Source organism: Nipponia nippon, unplaced genomic scaffold (genome assembly GCF_047370975.1).
Source record: "Nipponia nippon isolate SJK-2023a ecotype South Korea unplaced genomic scaffold, ASM4737097v1 scaffold_3, whole genome shotgun sequence".
Classification (NCBI taxonomy): domain Eukaryota; kingdom Metazoa; phylum Chordata; class Aves; order Pelecaniformes; family Threskiornithidae; genus Nipponia; species Nipponia nippon.
The window spans coordinates 51,433,760-51,456,851 of NW_028262347.1; the positions used below are offsets into that span (position 1 = coordinate 51,433,760).

The 23,092-nt window shown below is 39.9% G+C and overlaps 2 protein-coding genes across 21 annotated transcripts in view; one reads left to right on the forward strand and one right to left on the reverse strand.

Moving 5' to 3' along the window:
- The window catches only part of VEZT (vezatin, adherens junctions transmembrane protein), a 69,832-nt gene extending 54,593 nt beyond the window's left edge, over nucleotides 1-15,239 (forward strand). For 18 of the 20 annotated variants that reach the window (XM_087764333.1, XM_087764335.1, XM_087764340.1 and 15 more), the window contains one exon: nucleotides 3,379-15,239. In XM_087764333.1, coding sequence (XP_087620459.1) covers nucleotides 3,379-3,965 — 587 coding nt within the window. In that variant the 3' untranslated portion in view covers nucleotides 3,966-15,239. The other 2 variants (XM_087764350.1, XM_087764354.1) reach the window with 1 other exon arrangement.
- A 2,646-nt stretch (nucleotides 15,240-17,885) lies between these two features.
- LOC148054588 (uncharacterized protein C3orf20-like) overlaps nucleotides 17,886-23,092 on the reverse strand; it is a 28,080-nt gene continuing 22,873 nt past the window's right edge. The window contains exon 8 of the mRNA XM_087766970.1: nucleotides 17,886-18,059. Within this exon, the coding sequence (XP_087623096.1) occupies nucleotides 17,886-18,059 (174 nt within the window). The remainder of the gene's footprint in view (nucleotides 18,060-23,092) is intronic.

The window sequence follows — 23,092 nt, forward strand, 5'->3', positions numbered from 1 at the left end:
AAGAGTTCTTCCAAACTAGCCTTTACTAACTCTGAGGACTGCTGCGTAGCTCCATCCACTTGCACTTGAAGGCAGGAATATGAAAGTTTCTCTTACCTCAACAAGACAGTCTGTCTCTGTTCCAGCAATAACACTGGATACAACTTGATTCCTTTCACTGCTTGAGCTGTTTGATTTATTATCTTTAAAACTGGCGGTAGTTTGTCTTTTCCTTTTTCACTTCTTTTTCCCATTTTCATTCCTCCCCCTTAAAGACAGGCTAGGAAAAGCCCTCTAAAAAAATTCATGTTGTATATTATGACAAACAACCCTCAAGTCTGGCAACATATCCAAGGATTCTGCCTCTGCCAGCGCCTACCAGAAAAAAAGACCATGGATTGTGTCTTTCAATAATTCAGTGGAAACAGACAGTAAAGACCATACCTATTTATGAGACTGTTTCTTTTGACATCAAACTCACGAAAATACCTGTTCTTCACAACTTTCTTCTTTACGTCCATTTAGCTACAACTATGGTAAAAGAAATCAGTTGGCCATTGGTATTGACTTCTCTTCTAGTTGAGTTAAAAAAAAATAAGACATGAGATTGCATCAGTCTGCTCAAGTGTAGGATTTCTGTATTATCCTTCTGGTGTTAGATGCGACACCACACAACTCTTCACATAAATCTCTTCAAGTCTTCCTTTCCTCCCTGTTGAAGGGAGAAGGAAGGAATCCTACCTCCAGTTCAAGTCTTGACAGATCTAGTGACTGCTGCAGAAAGAGTTCTTGTCAGGAGAGCTTGAATAGGATATTTCCTTATCTAGGTTAGCAGCTAATACCTCTCCACATCAGTATATCCTCAGACCGTTTGTGGCCATAGCTGGAAAGAGTCAGCTGACTCCTGTAATCTTCAGTAACTGTTCACCTGAAAGCCTTTGTGGCTCATGTTGGTTCCTTTCCTTTCCATGTATAGATATGACATTGTTTTAGGATTAGAGATTAGGTGGAGAGGGAGGAAAGTGTGATTTCCTCCAGCTGCCTAGGACTAATCATTGATTACTTCCGTCCTGTACAAAACTGGAAAACATGAGGGCGGTTCATGAAAGTAATTAATATTGTCTCCTTTGGCTTGGAGACTGCGTGTGTCTAATCTGAAAGACTGATATGGACAGCAGACATAACATTTTCTACTGTTTTTTAAGGAATTTCTTCATTGTTTCTTCAAAGGAAACACAAGTCAGTTAAATATGACATAATGGACCCTGCCATATTATTGCTGCAGACTTTAGTTTATCCATACACACAAGTCATTCCTTAAAAAAGCATTTTTGTGAGCTGTGCTTTCCACATTTGTGGCTTGCTTTATCTTGAAGATTTAAACCCAGAAAGGTTCATATTCTTGTCTCCATTGGCCCAAGCCAATGGATGGCTGTGATATCACACTTTTCCACAGCCCTTTTAAATCTTGCTTTTACAGGATGGTCATAATCCAGAAATCCTGTGTTCTCCTAACTTGTGGTTATTGTGAATAAAGATCCTGAAATATTCAAAGGCTTTAATCTGTTAGTGAAGGCATGCAGCAAGCCATTCTGATTTGTTAGAGTTTTTGGTTCATTGAAGGAGGGGCTGGCGAGGGTTTCCACATAAAAGAGGTCAGCTCCAAACAAGTTGATATGTCTAAAGAACACAGCATGGAGGCGACTGGAGATGATAGGTTGGATTCCAGAACAAAAACATCATCTTAGCAGAGCACCAGACTAAAGCAAATTTGCCCAGGCCCAGCATCATGGTAATACTGCTTACAGTAGGTAACTTGTGGGAGTGTAGGTGAGCTTATATTTTTGTTCCTTTGGCATCCTGTTGAGCCAGTAAAATGGAACTGCTTTTGAAGAGGTCTGTGAAGTTGTTAGTGGCTCCATTTTCATTTGTCAAACATTGTAAAACAACTTTGTTCTGGTGCAAAATCAATTCTAGCCTTTCCCCTAACCTCTCCCCCCAAAAAAGTTCATTCTGTCAGTGGTTGCATCGTACCAGCTGTTTCCCCTTCTCCCACCTTGTCCATACAACAGTTCTTAAACAGCTGTTTCTCAGATTTGGAAAGCTACACTCATTCCACTTGCTTACTAACTAATCAACTCAGCAAATTGGCCAGCTACCACTCTGAAGTACCTATTTATTTTTCAAGAAATTTTGGCTTTGGAAGTATTCTTTGCAGGAAGTAGGCAACAAGTTTGCTCCCAGGTGATAAGATTACTCTGCATATTCCTGCCTTTTCAAGCAAATGGGCAGAAATAAGCAGCAGCATGTTTTTTACAAGATGGGGAAAGAACTACCCCATTAACAATTGAGATGAGTCTGGTGCAGTGCTCCTTTGGAATATAAGGTTTTAAAACAAACAATACAGTACAAATTCGAAGCCACAGTGTGCTAATGACAATAATTATCAATGTGACAACCATAATGATGCGCCTGCCTTCAGCTAGCTAAAGTAAATATTACTGAAATAGGATGCGATGGAAAAATCCTAATACCGTAAATTTTGTTTCCCGTGAAAAGTTTGTGTATTTCCCAGAGTTATTTTCATCTCTGCTTACAGGGGTAAAGTCAGAATGGAATTAGAAAGGGAAATGCCACTTGGGAATCTGCTGTTGCCGCTCTCATTTATGTTCGTGCTGCTACTGTAATGGAGCTACTGCAGTTTAGGGAATCTGTTACTTGGAAATGGACATTATATCGTTTTCTTAAAAAGAAAGACGTCTGTTCTTCAAGAAGTGATTGTACCGAGTTATACTAACCCTTAACACTGGGAGGAGAGACTTCCTGGCAAGCATCCCGTTGCTGGCAATGGGACTCGCTACTGCTACTAACTTCGAGAGAGGCTAAATTAAACCACACTTTATTGTGAGGACACCTTACCTGACTGTATGAATACGTGTTGTATTTATATGTTGTGATGTATGAGATCAGATATTGCATATAAGGACTTTTTCGTGTACCAGCTGTCTTTATTGGATTAGACAAACTTGTTTAAAACAAAGACAGTTCAAATCTGTATACAGTGCAGTAGTTCTACTTGTTTTTTACTTTAATATTGAGTGCATCATCTGTGTTTGATGCCGGTTTTAAAAATTATGAATTTCGTGCTCTCTTTTTCCGTCACAAACTTTACGGAGTAGTTCCAACAAGTAGCTATCACATTTTATTTCAGCTTTGTGGTTAGAAAACAGTGTTTTATTTTGAATTTTCTTTGATTGTGTTTTTTGTTACTGTTGGTTTGATTTTATTTTTTAATCCATTTTGACCTCTACAGTCTTGCATCTTTTCAAACACAAGTAAATTATTTACATATAGCAGCTTGCTTTTAGTTATCATTTCATTTTTGTCCCCCTTTTTAAGCTGCAGTGAAACCCTTGTCTCCTGTAGAACCGCTGAAGCTACTAAATAATTTGGAATCACATATGAATTCAGATACAGAAAAGCAGGACTGCAGCCAAAGTTGTGATAAATCTGAAGAAAAAGACTCTAATCCGAAAGTGAATGCTGCTGATAAAAGCAGGACAGAATATTTGTATGAAGATCCTGAGATGGAGGAAAACAAAGACAGTGCTACTGATGAAGGTATTTCTACAGGGGCTGAAGAAAGAATGTGTTATCAGCATGAAGGGGAAGTTGAAGAACTCAAGCCGAGCAATATGGATGGGGTAGAGGTTTCACAGCCTCCCTCTAAGGATGCATTACATTCAAAAATCAAGCATAGGCTGGCCCAGCTCCACATATCAACAGATTTAAACTTCACATCTGGTCTGGCTGCACAAGTTGCTGCCAGGTCTTTCACTTTTACTACAATGCAAGAAGAGACTTTTGGAGATGAGGAGGAGGAAGAGGAGGAGCAGGAGGAAGAAGAGAAGACACAGAAGCATGAAGACCTTGTGGAGGACTGTGAGAATGAAGATAGAGGCTCTGAAAGTGAAGGAAAAGTATAAGTCTGAGCTGAACTTTGTTAAAACAACAGCAGGCAATTTGATGCAAAAAAACTAAGGTGGGGGTTTGAAGATGAAAATACTGGGTGGAAAAAAAGGAGACCTAAATATAAGACATCTTTTTCCCTAAGTCTGATACACTAAATAGGACTTCTAAGTATATTGAAAATTTGCAGGTAAGAGAAGTTTAGGCTGCATCCAAGACATCGTTGGCTGTTGCCTTTTTAAGATCCTAGTGGTGGGTTTTGGAATTTACCCTTGTGTTTTCTGTTTTATTTATTTATATTATAATGTATTGTGTTTGTTGGTTTTTTTTTTTTCTAAAAAGAAGGAAAAAAAAAAGTCTTGAATTACAATAGACTCCGTTTTTTTGCTCTCTGATTCTGTTGTCATGGTATCAATGTTTGTTCCAACAAAAAAGCCAGGACATTTCTTTTGGAAGAACCTGAACTGTTCCCTGTGATCTTCCCCCACCACTTTTGTTTCACTTCTTGTGTCTGCAGTGTGTTGGCTAAGCCACCGTAGGCATTTGTGGTTCTGTGGCTAGTGATGTGGCTCCCACCCAAAATGTAGAATTTTAAATAAAAACTTGAAAGAGCTAGTATTTGATGTGTCCTGGGGTATGGGGCTGAAATAGTATAAAGTTAGTCATGCTTCATATTAAGGTTTATTTAGAATTTTATGAAGGGTTAATAAATGATTTCTAGATGTTGTAATTCATGTTAGAGAAATGTGTAGCATATGTTAGGGAGGGTTATAAGCACATCAGTAGAAAGTACTATAGACAGCTAGAAGCTATCTGTTGGATTGATAATAGATGAGAAGCAAATACCTATTTATTAAAACAGCTATTAATTATTTGTTAACCTTTTGTAAATTGAACCTTACTATAATTGTTTGATTTGATATAATGATTGATTGTACGGTTTTGTTTATGTCCTGAAGTAATTTTCTTAAAGCAAAATTATCTGAGTGCTTAACAACATACAGTATTTTGTTTAAACAGCATACTTGCTTTTCCCTAATGTTCTTTCATTTTTCTGTAGATCACACCTATAACCTGTGTGATTAAGAATCCATGAGAGAACAAGAATTGTGTATTTTCTAAGGGGTATCTTGTAACTGAGTTGACACCGAAGTCTGGATGTTTGGTATGAGGTTATGTGGGTTGGTTTTCTCTCTGTGGTGGTGTTGTGAGGAGCAGCAAACAGATGCTCAGCTCACGGAGGAGCTGGTTAATGGTTTCACTGCCTTCTCTTCCTTTTACCTTCTGACTCAAAATGAAGCAAAGGTCTCATATCTCTGATGGCAAAACAGCTGCCTCTTTGTATGGAATACTCTACTTGGACCTGGATACATTTCCAGTCACAAAACACCTTATCAGTTACTTAGGGTGTTTATTGCCTCTTCCTGATTCTATAGAATACAGGGTTTTTTAGGTGCAAGTGGTTCAGAGCAATGCCTTTCCTAGGATGCTGTTGTGGGAAGTGGGGAAGCTAACAAAGGTCGGCAGGTTAGGGTGGAACTCTTGACCATATGTCAGAAGACAAGTGCTTTCTTTCAACCTCCCTCTCTTCTATTAGTGATTTTGTATGAACGCTGCTAAATATGTGGATTTTTTCATAGACCGTAAAGAGGTAAATATCAGTTGATAGAGAAGGGAGTATATGACTTACACTGTTCTTTCACAATATCATGCCTGTCTTCTCCCTCAGACACAGATTTGGGGAAGAGAATGTTCTGCCATTCTTCATTAACCAGTAATACTGTGTTCTGTGCCCTTAATTCTGTGTAAGTGACTGGAAGCTGAATGGATGATGTCTTGGGGAACTTGTAAAAGAAAAAAAAAAAGGTGCTTCTCATAGTGTATTCAGAAGCTAAGCCTCCTCTTAGTGGTAGAGTATATTCTTCTGTAAACTGTAAAGGTTAGACTAAGATGATGAAACACTTTTATTTTCTCTGTGGTAAGCAATTTTTTTTATCAAGTCTAGAACAACTGCTTTGGATAAACTGTGCTTGAAGCATTGTCCATGCTTCTGAAAAAGAAGTCTTCCTCATCCTTGACTTGAGATCCTTGAGTTCATGAAGTGCCCAGATATTTTTTGTTCCTAGCTAATTGTTCTGACTGCCAAAATGTATGTTCCATTAATATTTTCCCATTAACTCATCCACCAGTATCTCATGATCTGATGTTGTGTATCCCAGAAATGAGACTCCTGAACTTTTCCCATGGGATCCAAATCTTAGTTTACAATGTGTATAGCTATGATACCAACCTGGAAAAATGATCAGATTTAGGATACAAATTATCACTGTCCTCACAGTTTTGGATGAAGTCAGTAATAGCCCAAGTGCTTTGCATTGCTACTAAAATAGGTTTCAGATCTCATATTTATAAAACTTCCTAGCTCTTTATTCCTTTGCTGCAGTCCTTAGCAAAAGACCTGCAGAATCTACTTTGGTGGCTCACCTGGGACCTGGTTTTATAATACGCTGGTCTTGGTGATGAAATTGGTCTAAGAAACCCCATCCATCATGAGTTGTTCATTTTCACCCATCAGCTGGGTCAACACAGGGTTTTGTGGCCATCTTATAAACCAGCTCGTGAGTCCGCTTGGGTCAAAAATCCACCCTTTTTAGGGGTTACTTTTCACCGTTCTTGTTGCAGTGATGCAGTTTACACCATTTACCTCCAAATAGCTGTATCAGCACATACTGTGTTGCTGGTGTGAGACTCGGGATTGCTCACATTTACATTGTTGGCAAAGATAGCATAGTGTGAACTTACAGCCTTGACATTAGACATGGGTATGATCAAAGGATGACTTTTGGGAGCAAGTTCCGATCCTACTTTGAACAAATCGATTTTCTACAAGCAATTTAACTGATTTCCCTGGTCTTGCTTAATGCAGTCTTAGAAGCTGCGCATATGAACACCTGGGCTCACTTGCTTTCTCTGCCTCTCATCACATCTATATATAACAGCCATCAGGTCATTTATTTTGATTTATTTCATATTATTCCTGCAGAAAAATATGGCCAAAAGTGCACAACACACAAAGCATGGCTTCCCTTAATTTGATAACCAGGTTCCATCTACATATAGTCTGTTAAATCCAGATTTCCTCACAGTTACGTCATTTGAAAGGACTGCGTGTACATGCTGTAGATTCCTTCAAGAACCTGACAGATTTCTTGGCAATCATAATTTATTGTTGCATTTAAAATAATATATATGAACACACTGAAGTGTGCATTAGCGCTAAAGAGTTGCGTTAACATATTGAGCATGTGAAGGTCTCAGTGCTGTCCTGTGTTCTTTGGCTCATTACCCTTGATAGGGACTTCTGTGAAAACAGAACATTTACTTCTTAGAGCTTTGTAGCTTTTCGAAACGTGTTAATCAGGAAACCCATACTAAATAACGGGTTGTGCCAAAGGATATCAGCAGCCAAAAATCTTTGCGGAGAGCAGAGCTAACAATAAATGCATTTTCCCTATTCCATTTCCAATTAGCAGCTCTATGAAGTTGTAAAGAAGCAAGTAATTATATAGGGTTAAATAGTTTCTTCTCCTCCTGTCCTACCTGGAAGGCACTCCAAAGACAATATTTGCTTCTTAGGCTGGATTGCAATCTAGCACTCCATCTTTTACGTCACTTAACTTTACAGCTAAAGATCCAGCTAAAGGCTTAAACGGGTGCAAAGATCTGTGATAAGAAGATCACTCGTCCCTTTTTCTAAGTGTATGTCTTCATGACAGAAATGAAACAGTGATGTAATGGAAGCAAATTCTGAGAATTACAGATAATCGAGCATCTTTCAAATGGAGTCAAATGTGCCTGTCTCAACTATAAGCAAGATTCACAAATGTGAAGGCTTCTGCTGTTGGTTGCAGTAATGAGACAGTTTTACTCCCGACAGAGGATCACTAGACATCACTGAATCTTGCACTTAGTCTTCTAAATACAAGGTGGAATCTGGTAGCGCAGCCAGCGTTACTGAGGTTTCAGACTTTGTCCTGAGCACACCTATCTGTATGTGACCTGACTGTTTACAGTATTGGAAATTTTATGTGTATCTGAAGTGCAGAATTTGCAACTGTCTCATTAATTTCTATGGTAGTAAAAAAACATCTAAATGATGGACTGTGTAGAGTTGTTGGCCCACACTGAACTTTGTAATCTTGCAGTCTTATCCTTTTTTTTTTTCTTTTTTTTTTTTTTTTTAACAGAAGCAAGGGGTCAAGTCTGCTAAACTGTCCTTGTTCTTTAAAGTATTTAGTGAAGGGCTGCTGTTGCTCTGCAAGTGGCTTGTTCCGAGGGCTAAGTACTCTTCAGAATTAACAGTTTTTCCTACTGTCTCATCTGAAAAAGCAGGCAGAGTGTGAGAAAGGCACTTGGTCAGTGTAAAGGGTCAGGTTACTCTGGGATCTTGTCTGTGACAGGGACCGATAGCAGATGCTGAGGGAAGAGTATGGAAAAAGGGAGATCGTGTAGGGATGTTTCCCCAGACTACTCCCCAACAGTCTGCGGTTGAGGGACTTCTTGAGCCAGTGGTGGTGGCTGCCAGCTTAACAGATCCCAATGGAATTCTCTTCCATAAATTTGTTCAGTCTCATGTTTGGTCAATTATTACTAGTCCCAATGCCAGTATGCGCTCATCTTTATTACAGTCTTCTACAAACAAGAAGATTTGTCAATAATGTTTTTAATTTTCTTTTTTAAACTGAGCAAGCCCACTTCTCTCAGCCCTCCCGCAGAGGTCATGTTTTCCACCTTTTGGTTGCTTTCCTTAGAAATCTGTCCCGTTTTTGAAGTATAATGACCCAAGTGTGGTGCAGTACTCCAGACATAACCTCAGCAGTGCTGAGTATGGAGTAATAATCACCTCCCATAAAACACTGAATCATTCAAATATATTTGAGTCCATACAGGGAAAAAATCTTTTCATATCTTTTACCCTAGCTTTTAGGATGACAAACGAAAATATTTGGTCTAATGGAGGAGAAATATTTATTCACTGTCAGCAGGATTTGGCTGGATAATGTTTTTCTTTGCTAACAAAACAAAAAGTTGTTAAATCAAAATGATCTTCCAACAGCTGCCACCTGGTCTAACACAAACTAAAGATGCCAAACAACACTTGTTTAAATTTCAGCTTGACTTTTCAGGGCTGTTCTGTGCTCTGATGAATAAGCATGTATCACAAAATATATTATCACACACGAAACATGGCAGTGGATATATGGATATCAGAGATCAAACTGAAGGCTTCTGTGACTAATTCTAAAAATGCTTGGAGGTATGCGTTATTCATATTCTCATGCTATTTAATTCCCTCATGTATATGTTTTTATTTTACCACCTTGAATTTTAAACGCCAAAAAATACACTTTGATTTATTTGACTTGGAAATTCGTGCAGTAATCAGATAAGTGGTGACGGTACTGTAACTACGGTAATAATGTCATAGGTAGGGGTGGAATCTGCCTACCATGAACTGCGCTTTGTAGACGGATACAGCAATATAGTTTTAGCTACAGATCAGTATGTAACTGTTCTCGATATTCTGCCTCACCTTTCACACTGCCGTCTCTTAAGGTATTGGCAGGTTTGTCAGAATAAAACTTGACTCAACAGCTTGAATGCTCTGTTAGCCCATGTTACACTTTCTGAGTTGAACATAGGATTCTGAAGAAGTGACTGTAATTTAGCAGACAAGGAAAAAGAGTTTGTTTCTCTGTTACAAAGTGGCTTATTTTAAAAGGGTTGAATAGGACCAAAACTTGAATACTTTCACGCGATCAGCATATTTTCACCTTTATACCTTTTCAGCTTTAAATCTTAAAGGCCTCACGGACAGCCTGCTTTAGGGGATGCAGTTCTATAGTAGCTTACACCAATCCAGGTCCGGGCTGCCACGGCCCTGCCGTGGCCATGCAATCTCAGTCCCTCCTTTAGGCTGGCTTTTGTAACCACTCAGTGATTTAGGACATGGATCTGGCTGAAAATGCACCACTGCTTTAACTTTCAGCTGGCTCCCTCAACTGATTCGTCGTGTGGTTGAAAGAGCACTGGTAGCATCTCAGGGGAGCAGGAGGGAATACATACCTGGGTGATGAGGAGGAATGCCATAGCTCAAATTGAAATCAGTTTGAATTAATGTTTACATGCTGTGAGTTACATCATTAGTGTCTGTACTGAAGTGGGATAAACTCAACTCCACATGTTGCTTCCTTCACCTCCATATTTTCTGTTGATTGAGGGTGGTGCCACTCGTTATTTTCCTCACTCATTTTGACTCCATTTTTTTTGTCCTTCAGGCTTAGGCTGCCCAAGACCTGTTGTGTCTTGTTCCACAGAGTCTCTAAGAACTGTTTATTATACTGCCAGTAAAACTGAAATGATCAGGCGTGGTTTTTTCTGCTTTCTGTTTTCACCCTTCTGCTCCCTCTGACACCCATGGTCCTCTCCCTTTACTACCACACCTAAGAGGTTCAGATTTTAAAATAATACACAAATTCTTTTTGTGTGTGTTTGTAACACAGCTTGATTCTTCTGTATCTTCAGCACTGGAATGACTAGATCTAGAAATGTATACTGACTTTCCCACTTGACTTGAGAACTGAAACAGAAGGCGGACACCATAATGGGGAGTACTACAGTCAAAACAGAAATAATAATGTATAGCAACTCAAATGTATACCACACTTTTGGTGTATATTGGCTTTTATAAGTAATTCTGGCTTACTGAAAAACACCAGTTGTGTTTTAGAAGTAACTTCAATTCTAGTACAAGGTCCCAAAATAAGTGTCATTAGTTGGCTTGATTTGTGCTCAAATCTTAATATTTAACGACTGCTTCCTGACCTTCTCCAGCTGCATGGACAAGAACTGAAAATAATCTCAAATTTCCAAATAGACAGTGACCAATGCTTTCCGTTACTTTGTGCTATTAAAAAGAGGTCCATTCCTAAATAAACAAAAAGAGAAAAGTCAGTGCTTAATATCTTCAGTAGTCATTACTAACAGAGAATCATGAGTTTGATCTCAATAGAAGCACCATAAATGAGGGCTGTTTATAATGTTTGATACCTGTGTTTCTAAAATAATAATAATAACAACGACAACAAAAGGCTTTAACTGTATCATGGGATAAAAGCCAGAAATCTATGAAGTGTCCTCCAGATCTTTCATCCAAAGCCACAGCTGGTCAAATTTAAACAAGTTCATGCTGTCTGTTCCTATGCTGCTCAGCATGATGATGTACTCAAAATTTTTAATGTCCTAACGTGAGCGTTCACAGTCAGTCTGCATGCACCTGTGTGCTTGAGGTCTACAGAGCTTGTAGAGATCGTGGAACAGTGCTGAGTGAAACCTATACAGGAGCAGGATGCCTCAAAAGCATTTGGGGTTTATTGTCTCTGTCCTGCTCTGTTGCAGCATCCACGCCATATGCCAGTGCAATCCCACTCATAAAACTTTTTCCTTCTCAGCTTTCCTCTTCATAGACCATATAAACCAATTGTGGAGGGGTTTTTGTTTGTTTGTTTGTTTCTCGCCTAGGTTACTATCCTATAATGCACCAGGCAGTATATTTCCAACAGAAGCTTAAACATTAGCGGCCACACTGCAAAACACGGGACCTGGGCACACAAGGACTGGAGAAGCTCTTCTGGTCTGCCCACTTCTGGGAAGGGTTGTACTGAGGTGATTGACTACGGAGGTGCTGAGCTAGGCTCAATGACTCTGCAGGTGCCTTTCAAAGCTCCAGTTTTCGCTAGGTCCGTTCTTTCCTCCAGTGGTCTCTCTCTTCCCTCTTAGCCTTCAGCTCTTCTCCAGCATTCTGCTGCCAGCTCTTTAGGAACTTGGCTACGTTTTCCCTTCATTTCTGTACCCGTTGTCTAAACTTTATGAAATGGTAGGTTACAGCGAACCCACACCAAGGCGCTGCTGCACATTCCCAGTCAAAAACTTGCAAACAAAAGGATTCTTAGTGCTGGTAACTTGTCTGTCCTGACTTTCCTTCCAGGGAGCTTTGACCTCCATTTCAGCCTGGTCCTCCTATTCCTTCCTGGACTTCAGAACATTCACTTCAGAAATCTCCCTCCTTAATGATCATAAGATGGTAATGTCTCCCCAGCAAGACTGATCCTTGAACACACGTTCTTCATTACGTGAGCTTTACTGGTTCTTTCCAACAGGAGGGTGGCACAGTTATGGCTGAGTCTGCGTTCTCCTAAATAAGCTTACTTCTTCCTGCAGTAGGGGCTGAAAACATGTTCTCCAGCTGCTATGCCAATGTGCTTTGGCTCCACAGCTGCCTAGCCTTGAGCTCTGGAAGCTCTGGGATCTAGCAGTTGTACTTAAACCTTTCCCACTGTCAAAAGAGGATGTTTTCAGAACAGAATTACTACCAAATCTCCCCTGAATTGAACAATTTTGCATTTTTATTGAGCAGCATTAATGGATTGTTTCTTAACTTAATTTGAGGGGTTTGTGTGAGGGTTGTTATATATATATATATATATATATATATATATACACACGCACACACACACTTCACATTGTACATGTGCGTTGCCCGTTATCACATTGAAAGGCTTGTCTAGCAAAGAGGTTGTATTTTTCCCATATCAAACTTTCCAGTTACTTACTCAGAAGGTAAAAACTTAATTCTTGCTATCTAATGGGAAAAGAACTGAATTCTGTTCTACCAAACAGGCTGTGTGGAGGTATTTAAAATGTACACTGATTTTTACACCCTTAATTAGAAAAGCTATTTAACCTTGTTTTCTCTTATCAAGGCTTTGCACCAGAGCTGCTGTGAGTGCCTGTGTGCCCATCTGCCCTGTCTTAAACACAGAAACAAATACATGTTCCTCAACATTTCCTGCCTGCTAAGTCCTCGGCTTAGCGTTTCCCAAAACAGGGCCTAAGGGCAGCGTAGATTGCCAAGGAAACCACAGGGAAGGGAAAGAAAAGAATCTCGATAAGCCGTTGTTTAATTGGTTAATAAATGAGAGCTAAAATATAAGAGGAAATGTTTAAAAGAACTGCAGCAAGACACTTCTGGCAGGGCTACAGAGGGAAATAACGTGTGATAGACTCAGAAGTCTGCAGACATTAGGAAGGATCCACAATTCCTTTTCAGTGTGAAGTGGAGACAGGAAACGTTCACCAGACTGGTAGTCTTCAGCAGCTCTTAAAAAAACCTCTATTTTATCTGCATTTTGTTTCCACAGAAAGACTCAGTCCTGCTGTGCTGGTGTATCAAGCTGTATGTAAATCAATCTCCATATCTCTTCCTTTAAACTCTGAGCGATGTCGGCCTCTTTCCTTCGACTGCGCTGAAAACCCATGTGGTTTCACTCCACTGGGAGCCTCTTCTGCACCTACCCTGCCAGTTGCTGACGCTGCTTTAAACACAGTTGATTAGATCGGCCTCAGGCAGGTTTAGATCAGCAGGTCTTCAAAGCAGGTATGAAGCCTGGTGGCTGGCTATGTTAAGGCTCCGAGAACTAAAGTTCTGGGTTGGGCGTAGGCAGTAGCAGGAAGGCATTCCTGGGTTCTGCCCTTTCTTTGTGATGGGGTTTCTTGCCTGTGATATTTTCCCAAACCCTTTTGTTTCTCTTTTTTCTTACTTTCCCACTTCACCTCCTTCCTTTTTGCCATGGATATGAATCAGGACCTAAAGTCTTTTTTACATATTTGATGATATGTATCACCAGGATTATTTTTAAGCCATTTTTTGAAGTCTTTGTCAGGGTTTCCCCAGTTTCAGAAGTAGTTTTCTCAATTGTAATGCTAATCACTTTCAAAGCCTTTTTGGTTGCTATTATTTCTTCAGCATCCGTAGTAAAATTCTGCCTCGCTACTGCATGCATCGCTTTTTCTCCTTATCCTGTATCCCTGACAGCTGCCTAGGTGGTGTGGACGTGGCTTATCCATCCTTCAATTAGTAAAGATTGAATGGAATAGGGAATGCTTTTACAGGGACGCATAAATGCTATATCAGCACTTTGTTTCATCTTTTATACAGAAGTTTATTTATAATTCCTCTTTCATCCTGAAAATGAAATTAATTTTAAGCAATCCTGGCAATAGTTAGCTTCTGCAGTATATTGTGCTGGCTCCTTAGTACAAGCACTTTAGTAATGAACACTGATTACTCTTGTCTAAATAAGTGATTGAGGAAAGAATGTTTTTCTGTGTGTCATATGCTTCCAGTTGCACCTTTCAGAGACGTCTATGCTGTGCAACCATGTGGCAACTCTTAGCAAAATCCCTTTTAGCATCACATAAGTGGCTAGGTAGGTGGGGCTTTAGGAAAAGGATAATGTGTCAGTTGAGAAGACTGGTAGCAGGTAGATCTTTAACCTAGGAACCGGGCTTAGGTGCTCTGCAAGAGATGTCTTCTACTTGCCTAGCTGTGTGACTCATAAGAAACAGGCTTTCTCTATAGGCTTCGAAAGTGCCAAAATAGTGGCAACAGTACAGACTGGCTCCTGTTATCTGAAGCTTTGTGGCTCCCTCATAATGCTTAGACTTCATTATCAGAACAAAGGCTGTCTTCTGCTGATGGTAGGAGCTGTGGCTGCTGCACACCTCTTCCTGTAAACTTTCCCTGTACTGGTTTTAAGGTTAATGGCTGTTGACCGCTCTTCTCACCTAGGTATGACTCATGCTCACCTAATTCATATCCCCAGGAAGGAAAGCCTAGAGATGACTGGGGAAGAGGGGAAATAATTTGATCTTGAAAGGCAAGGGGAAACTTGGTGAGGCAGGAGTATTTATTCTTGCAGTACAAAAGGTCTTGCTTATTCTTTGCTATTTCCAGGTTTATTTGTTTGTTTTCATATGGAATACTGAACAGATCCAATTGCTGCTGTTAGAAGGAGAAGCCTGTCTACCAAGAGGGGTCTGTAATGTTTTCCTTTACTTGGAGATTTTTTGAATGATAAATTGCCTGTATGTATTCTTCATAATGTACCATATGCAAATATTCTTCAGGAATTGATAATACCACTTCAGACAGTCAATATTTTCTATGTAAGAACTGTACGTTTCCTATACTGCCAAGAATGTATATATATCTATGAAGACTTAAGATTGTATCTTTTTGAGCAAGCCTCTTTCTTCAACCATCTGAAACTTTCTTCCTGTTTCTCGAGTTCTCTGCTAATTTATGAGACACTTGTGTTATATTGTGTACTTTTTTGTATCAGCTGTATTGCTATATTTCTCCTTTCTCTCATTAAAACCTGTTCTTCTCATCCTTCTACTGTGCTGCTTCATGTTGGAAATACTCGCACCGTATCAGGTAACCTGGTCTGGTGTAGCGGGTCTGGCTGAGACGGAGGCAGACCGGTCCTACAAAGCCAGTCATCCAGACTTCTTTTACGTTGTTCCACTGATCCCCACATGTAATCAGTTTTACTGTATTAAGCTTCCCTACGGCTATTTTGCAGCATAGTCCCTACTTTTATAAGATAGTGAAGAAGAAACCTAGAATGGGATACCCATGGTATAAACAAATGGACAAGACACAAAAAATGTACTGAGAGATGAAGTCTGTAAGTCTCATGGATGGTTGTTTCTGCTGACATATGCTAAGAAATCTGTGGTCTTCCTGAGTGAAGCAAGTTTTGAGGAGAGATTTGGAAGAGGAATCTAAGGGCACTTTTTTTCCTAGAAATGCGGCCTTCAACTTAAGTCAGTCAGTTTTCTCTGCTGTCTCCATGCTTAATTCATCTTCCAGGTAAATGAAGAGGGAAAAATGAATCCAGGGTAGGACCTGTTTGCTTACTTTCATTAGAGAAACAGCTGATTTACAAACAAGAAAACGCTGTCTCCCAGGAAATCACTCCATGAACAGAAAGAGAAATTACAGTGCTGCTTTTATCCTCCCAGCGAAAAGCAAGATTTTCAGTGTTTCACTGATGCTAATCCCCATTTAGCAGTGCAGGATCTTCCTTGACCTACAGCTGTACCCTGAATACTATCTGTTCCACAGCATGGTATGCAGGAGGAAAGAGTTCAAAGGTCCCTTACAGTGGACCCAAGGTGTTGAAATAAAGTGAACAGAACATGCACATGCACCTATGTGTTAACTATTTGGCAATTTTTGAGGTTGGGAGATCAGCTGGCAAGAGGGAAAATAGCAGCAGCATCCGCTATTGGAGAACCTACTGTTTCATCTGTAATTAGACACTGACTTAAGGATGAAATTAATCACATCTTTAGCACCACCTGAATAATTACAGTAGTGTATATGGAAATAGTTATGTCACCTAGCCTTCGTTTTCTCTCAAACTCTTCATCACCCTCTCCTTCATTAAGACTGGTTTTTGTGCCCCCAGCTGCACCTGCCCATGTGCTCACAGCCTGTGCATGAAGGAACCCTCTGGAATGTCCTGGTAGTAGCATTTCAGGATTTCTTGCCATGGTGCTGTGATAGCAAGGAGCAGAAACACACATGTAGAATACCCATGCTGGCTCTGACCACATGTGACATCGGTTACACTTAGATTTATGTTGGGCAAATGCCCGTCTGTGCGACTGCATACATTTTCTTCTAAAGTTGCATTTAGGGATGATGCCACAGTGGGAAACAGGAAAATTCTGGTGTAGAGAAGAACCAGCACAGGGAATTCCACAGGCCAGTGCAGCCTTTCCAGTTACTCAGAGAAGCATTTGGAAAAACATCCAGCCTAAAGCTAATCTGTCCTGACTGCAATCAAGAAAGCCTGCCACTGACTTGGAGGGAAAGCACGGTAGGCCAGTAATCAATGCGTTTGAAAATGCTACTGTTAATTACCTGTCATATTTAATCCCTGACTTCTCTACTACTCCAGTAATTGTTTTGTGTACACATGTGAAGTGACAAGTTTCCATCAGAGAAGAATGGACGACAACTATAATATGTGCTGTTTTCTGCTGCTGTTCAATATAAATGAAATACATTGTTTTGTTAAGCTAAAATGAAATACAAGAAAGGAACAGACTTTCCGTGACCTGTCAAAGCTAGCTAAAAGCAGCTCAGCAAAAGACTGCATGTTCATTTTGGGCTATATCCTGTGTTCTTCTTTGCTGTCACTGCTGTCAACTGCTTCTCAGCTATTAACAGTAGTTTAATAGACCATCATCATCACACCCTGCAAGATGTGTTGGTTAAATAAGTAGTGTACTGCAGTGGCCTTTGCATTCATACCAGGCACTCTGAAGTTCCCGTTTGATTACTGGTTTGCAGCACCACTAAATTAAAAATACTGATATGGTTCCCAAAAACTGTGTCATAAATACATTGCCAAAGTTGCAATTATTTCCCCTTTCTGCCTGTCTCTGCTTTGGAAACTTCTACAAGAGAGCTAACTGTTGCAGTATATGCTTTAGCTCCTGGGAATGCTCCCTCTGTGAGCTGTATGCTCAGTATGCAGCTGTGAAGTATTTGACCCCCTGCTGCTATTTCTCCAGGTTATGCTTCTAAAGCTTCCCTGCAACTACTCATTAAATGAAGCAGCTAGTTGCCAGAAGACACCTGGCTAAAGTAATTGGTCCTTTAATTGCAATTAAATTTTATGGGTGGTGCCAACAAGTAAATATAATAGCCTGTAAAACAAGTAAGTCTTAGTCAGACATGCACAAAAGAAATGGGGGATGTGCCCAGGACCTTCACCTCTGTTTTCCTATATCCTTCTTGCCAGTAACTGCCAGTAAAGATTCTGTAGCTCAGCAGTTAGGGTTAGGCAGTCCTAACTGTTGAATTGGACAGGAGGGAATATACAAGATGGAGAACTTGTAAACACACCAAAAAGGTGGAAATGCTTTGATACTGAGACTGCTGTACTTGCTGCTCTGAGTCACAGCGCTCTATATTTAAGAAACTGAACACAGAAGTCAAAGGTCTCAGCATGAAGTGATTAAAAACCATGATGATGGAAAGTAAAATACCTGAACTTGAAATCACTTGGAAGACAGTGACCCATGCGATAATCACTCCTTGTCTTAGCTATTTGTTTTTGAAGGTCTTTAGTTGACTTGCTGTACCCATTGAAAATATAGTTGGCAAAGAGCAGCTTTCCTTGAATGTACATCTGCCAAAGAAGAGGAGAAAAAAAAAAATGCAGAATTGGCAAGAGCAACCTCTTATTCTAAATTAAGATGATAGGTTGAGAAACAAACAAAGAAGGTTGTTGGGTAGCCTTACAACTTTATTATGGCTTTCACCTTTCATGACTTTGTTATATAAAATATTTTATTTCATTCAAGAAATTAAAAAATAAAACTCATAGTTTTCTATTCCCTCCAGGATGTCAAAACACAGCATACTGGAGTGCATAAAACAACATTTTGCATGCTGCTTCATGGGCTACCAAAACCCACCACCGTCCATCCCAGTAATATTTCAGTTTAGGTATGGCATAATGTGACATATTTGAAGATGAACACAGACAAAGACGTAAGGCATAGGAAAAAACAGCTGTTCGGTTTTTTTCTTTTGCATATGTTAACTAAATATTTTTCTTTTATTTTTTTGTTTTGCTTTTTGCTAAGACGAGTGGAAGTAGGGTATCCTACTTCTGAACTTTTATAAGTAGCAATGAACTTTCCTGTTTGAGTACTGTATCTCATTGGAAACAGTTTTCTAGAGAAGAAAGGTGACCAAGGTCATTTGACAAGTGATTGTAAACCTACAGGCATTAACTAGGCCTGATGTTCAAAGCCATAAGGATTCAAAATGTGGGCAAAATCTGAAACTTCAGCCATTTTCTCTGCCTGGAAAAGTAAACCAGGAGACTAAAGCTAATTCAGAGCCGTTCAGAAGACCCAGAAACATTTTCCAACTCTATTTCCACAGTTTCAAACTTGCTTTTGATTTTTAAGGATATTTCATGTTGTCTCAATCATTTGCATGTTTCCCAAAGCTGCCATTTGTAGATGACTATCTTATCGTGACATCCTCAACAAAACAGGTGAGTTAAAAGCCGAATTCTGTTTTGTGCTAGAACTTAAGACTTCTTAAACAAGTCAGGTTAATGATGCATTTTGTCGTAAGATCTCAGCAACTGAAAGGAGGCAGCCTTCTGGATTTTTAGAGTATTCCTATTGGTTTTGCATCAGTTTGTTGGGTTGGGCCTTTTGGTTTTAATGTCCCCAGACTCAAAATTACCAGAGCGAGTTCAAGAAAAGATAAATACTTTTTCAACATGTTGCAAAGACTGTTCCACACAGATATAACATATGGATGATCTTAGAATTAGGGCTTGAAGAAAAGCCTGTTGAAATATTAGATATAAAAGGAATGAAGGTGAGCCTTATTAGATATAAAAAGAATGAAGGTCAGCCTTTTGTCGGTCAGTAAAGAAACAGCAACATAGCTGGGCCAGATTCTCACTGACATGAAGGCTTGTGTCGTTGTTCTGGCCGTGTAAAGGAGCCTTTGTTTAAGTGAAAATTGGCTTCGTTGAATTTAAAACTATAAGAATCATTTAAGCTGATGTACTATCCCAAGCTGCTTGCGTTCTGGGATGTTCCCAGTGTTACACAATGGGAAACATCTGGCTTATTTCATGGAAGCTCTCAGCATGCAAGACTCCAAGTCAAGACTTTTTGAATACTTCAGGGTAATGTGTATTCAAGTAACAATGGACGTATTCACTGGAAGGAAATCCAGAGGACCACTGAATTGTCTTCAACTTATACTCACACCAATATGTATTCATCTGTAATATAACCAGTAATGAACACGATGCAGAACACTGCCTTTTCTTGTGGGTAATCAAGAGGGAAAAAAAACCATTTTACATCATGCATTTTTCAGTTTTATGGGCAAAAGTTATTATGATAGTGCTGTTTTACTCAACTCCAAAACGTTTTTCTTTCAGTCAAGTAGCTTGTCTCATTACTACGAAAAGCTCTTTTTACCCGGGTGTGAGAGGAGCACTCACAGCAGTGCAGATTTGAAAGCGATGAACAGTTTAATATATGTTACGCTATGACACGGGTCCTTGCTTGAATCCACCGTTGTGAGCAGTGTCAGCATCATAACAAAGGGAATCCTGTAAGCTCTCCTTGGGGTACAGCTTTGAGCGTATGTCAGCAGGGGGATAGGACAGTAACATTTGGCCTCAGCTACTGACTCTCTGGCAACATGTACCCCTTTATGTCTGTGCGTTTTCCCCTGGAGGCAAACTCTTTGCATTCATTTGTTCTGACTTCCGTGACTCTCTCTTGATTTTCCTATTCTCATTTCAGTTTCTTCCTCATACTTTTCTTGTACATATGTTTCTTTCCCTGCTGCTTACTTTTTTTTCCTAATCAATGCCTCATCTTGCTTCCCATAACTGGCCTTACCTCCTCTTCCCTATCGTATTTCTCATTACACAGATCGTTCTGATCTGACGTCCAGTCTCTCACGCTTCTCCTCCATATCTCCCTCCGTTCTGCACGTTCTTTCCTTGCCTATGGTGGGAGCACAGAGAACAAGAGAAGAAACCTCCAGCCACCTACAGCCCAGCTTCCTGCCTCTGCTCCATATGCCAGGAATTTGTGCTTTGGTTTAGTCACCACTCCCTGCTCCCTTCCAGCCTTGGGGTTCCCTGCGCAAATAATCTGAATTAGCTTCCTCTTGCTGCTGCAAGCCCTTACGTGTTGTATTGTCCCATTGAAGTGCCTTTCACTGCCACGTTGACGAGGAAGCAACACGCAACAGCCCTCTCGTGTTGGCTCTGTTTAACCACTGGCATTGTCCTGCTGCCAAAATGTGGTGGGGTGCATACCAGTTTTGTTAGTTCATTTAGAGCTCTGACTCCGTTCCATCGTGGCTAATGATGAAAACTATAACAAGCAGATAGGGAAGGAACTTTTTGCCACTGCAGGATTGCCTACAGAATGCTTTGAAAATAACACTGCTATTCTCTGATACACGTGTTCTGTAATTTTACAAAATGAAGAGGCTGATAGAAGAGGTAGATAAATCTATTCCAGAGATGATCTGATGCATTAATACACAATGCATCGAAACTTTTCTAAGTGAATACAAATGAGAAGGCTGCCTCTGGCAACCACCATTGCTGTCAGAGGAATGTAGCCCTTTCCATTACAATTCACCTGGTTGATTCTGTAGTGTTATGACATGGAGGAATTTCATTATTCCTTCCACCACAAGCAATCGCTTTGTGCCTTCAAGCATAACATTCAAGTATGCTTGAAGCTTTGCTTTGCTTGTATAATGCGTAAATGTCACCAGTCAAAGTTTTCCAGTGTTTTTCAAATTCCTGTCACTCTCAGTATGGTCTTCTGTAGCATGTGACTTTCACAGGTTGGCATTTTATGGCATGAGTAAGAATTTTATCTTCTACAGGGTATCTTTCTGGCTTGGTTCACTCCTAAAACACCAGGAATTTATAGAATAAGAAGATTCATTAGCAAGCAGCTCTGAAGGTCAACTTTTCTCACTAGGTATAAACTGGCACAGCAAAGCCCTTTTACCCCTACTGGGGCAAATTTAACCCAGAGTGTTTTAAAACCCAAGTCTTTAGTGAAAGCCAAGAGATAAATTTGGATGGCAGCATTTTGGAGTGGGGGAAGGGTCTTTCTCCTCTCACAGCTAAACATAGTTCTGGCAAATGGCCTCAGACTGAAATTCTTGAGGGAGTCATAATAAGCAAGCCAGGGCAAAGAGGACTGTTTTTTTCTCCCTGACTAATTCTTCCACATAAAAAGGTGAAAGGTCAAAGATGAACTTTAATACTAATGAAAATCTGAACTTCAGAGCAGTAATATGTCAGAACATTAAAAAAAAGTAAAAAAAAATGTTTTATTATTGGCAACAGTAGGTTGGTTTTATAAGCATATATATCTCCGTCTTGATTCCTTTTAACCTTTGGGAGAAGGAGAACTTCTAGATATTAAACACAGACATTAAGCAATCCACAGTAGGGTTTTTTTGGAGTTCAGCCCGTACTTTTCCCCTTATGTGCCCTTCTGCATCTTTCCAGCTGACTGAAGGAGTAAAATGGGGCTGGCTTCAAGTTATCAGAAGTTCTCTTTCCCTGGGTTTTTTGACCGAGACGGTCATTCTCGAGGTTAATTTCCTTCTTCCTTCTGTCTAGGAATATTTCATGCAGATTAGCAAACTTCACATGTTCATGTTATAGAAACAATTCTCTTGATTCAAATTGCCCCTTAGAGAAGCAACTTGACAAATTCACGTGTATATGTGCATGTGCATTCAGACATTCAAGTAAAAAAGATTTGCTCACGCTAAAGTTCATTTAAATTTAATCGCCAGAGTTGAAATACATTTAATGAAAGCTTTGTTATCTGTTTGGGTTTTGTAGTACCACCCTTCTGGGGCTGGTAATGTACAAACAAGATGGTTGAACTGTCCTTTTCATGTTAGAGATGACCCGTGCTGATGATGACATACAACTTTTAATCATTGTGGGGTGTCCAAAGAGGAATCTCACCTGTGAAATACAAAGTGTAACTTGTAAGCTCAGCAGTGCTGGAGTGGCCAAATGCGTATCAACCAGCAAGAATCTGTAGGAAAGCAAAGGGAATGACCAGAGCACCGGAAAATATGACCTATAAAGAAAGGCTGCGTAACCTGTGCTTGTTTAGTATAGAGACGTGAAGACTGAGTGTGGGAGTATACTTACGGGAGACAGAAGGTCATATAAAAATATGACCAGCTACAGAAAGAGAATAATCTGTTTTCCATGTTTATGATAAACAGAGCAAGAAATAATGGGCTTTAACTACAGGAAGAAAAACTAAATAGGAAAAGCTGTCAAGCAATATGAGTATAAGGCATTCAGATGATACATTTTTGTAAGGATATTGTGGCTTCTCTATCACTGTGTCTTTATGAACAGGTTAAGCAGCAAGAGTGGAATTCACCTCACCTACGGCTGAATCCCATGGGAGAGAAACAGGCATTTCCAGCAGGTGATTCATTTGACCCACTTCCATTATACATTGGAAGGAGATGAATTACACTGTGGAAGTGCTTGTTTCTCTTCAGGGGCTGTGAAAGACTCTAGAAAACTGATTCAGGTCTAAAGGTCTGTTTTGTAGATGTCTAAAGCTCTGCCAGGACCAGACCATCTCTTGTGTCAGTCAT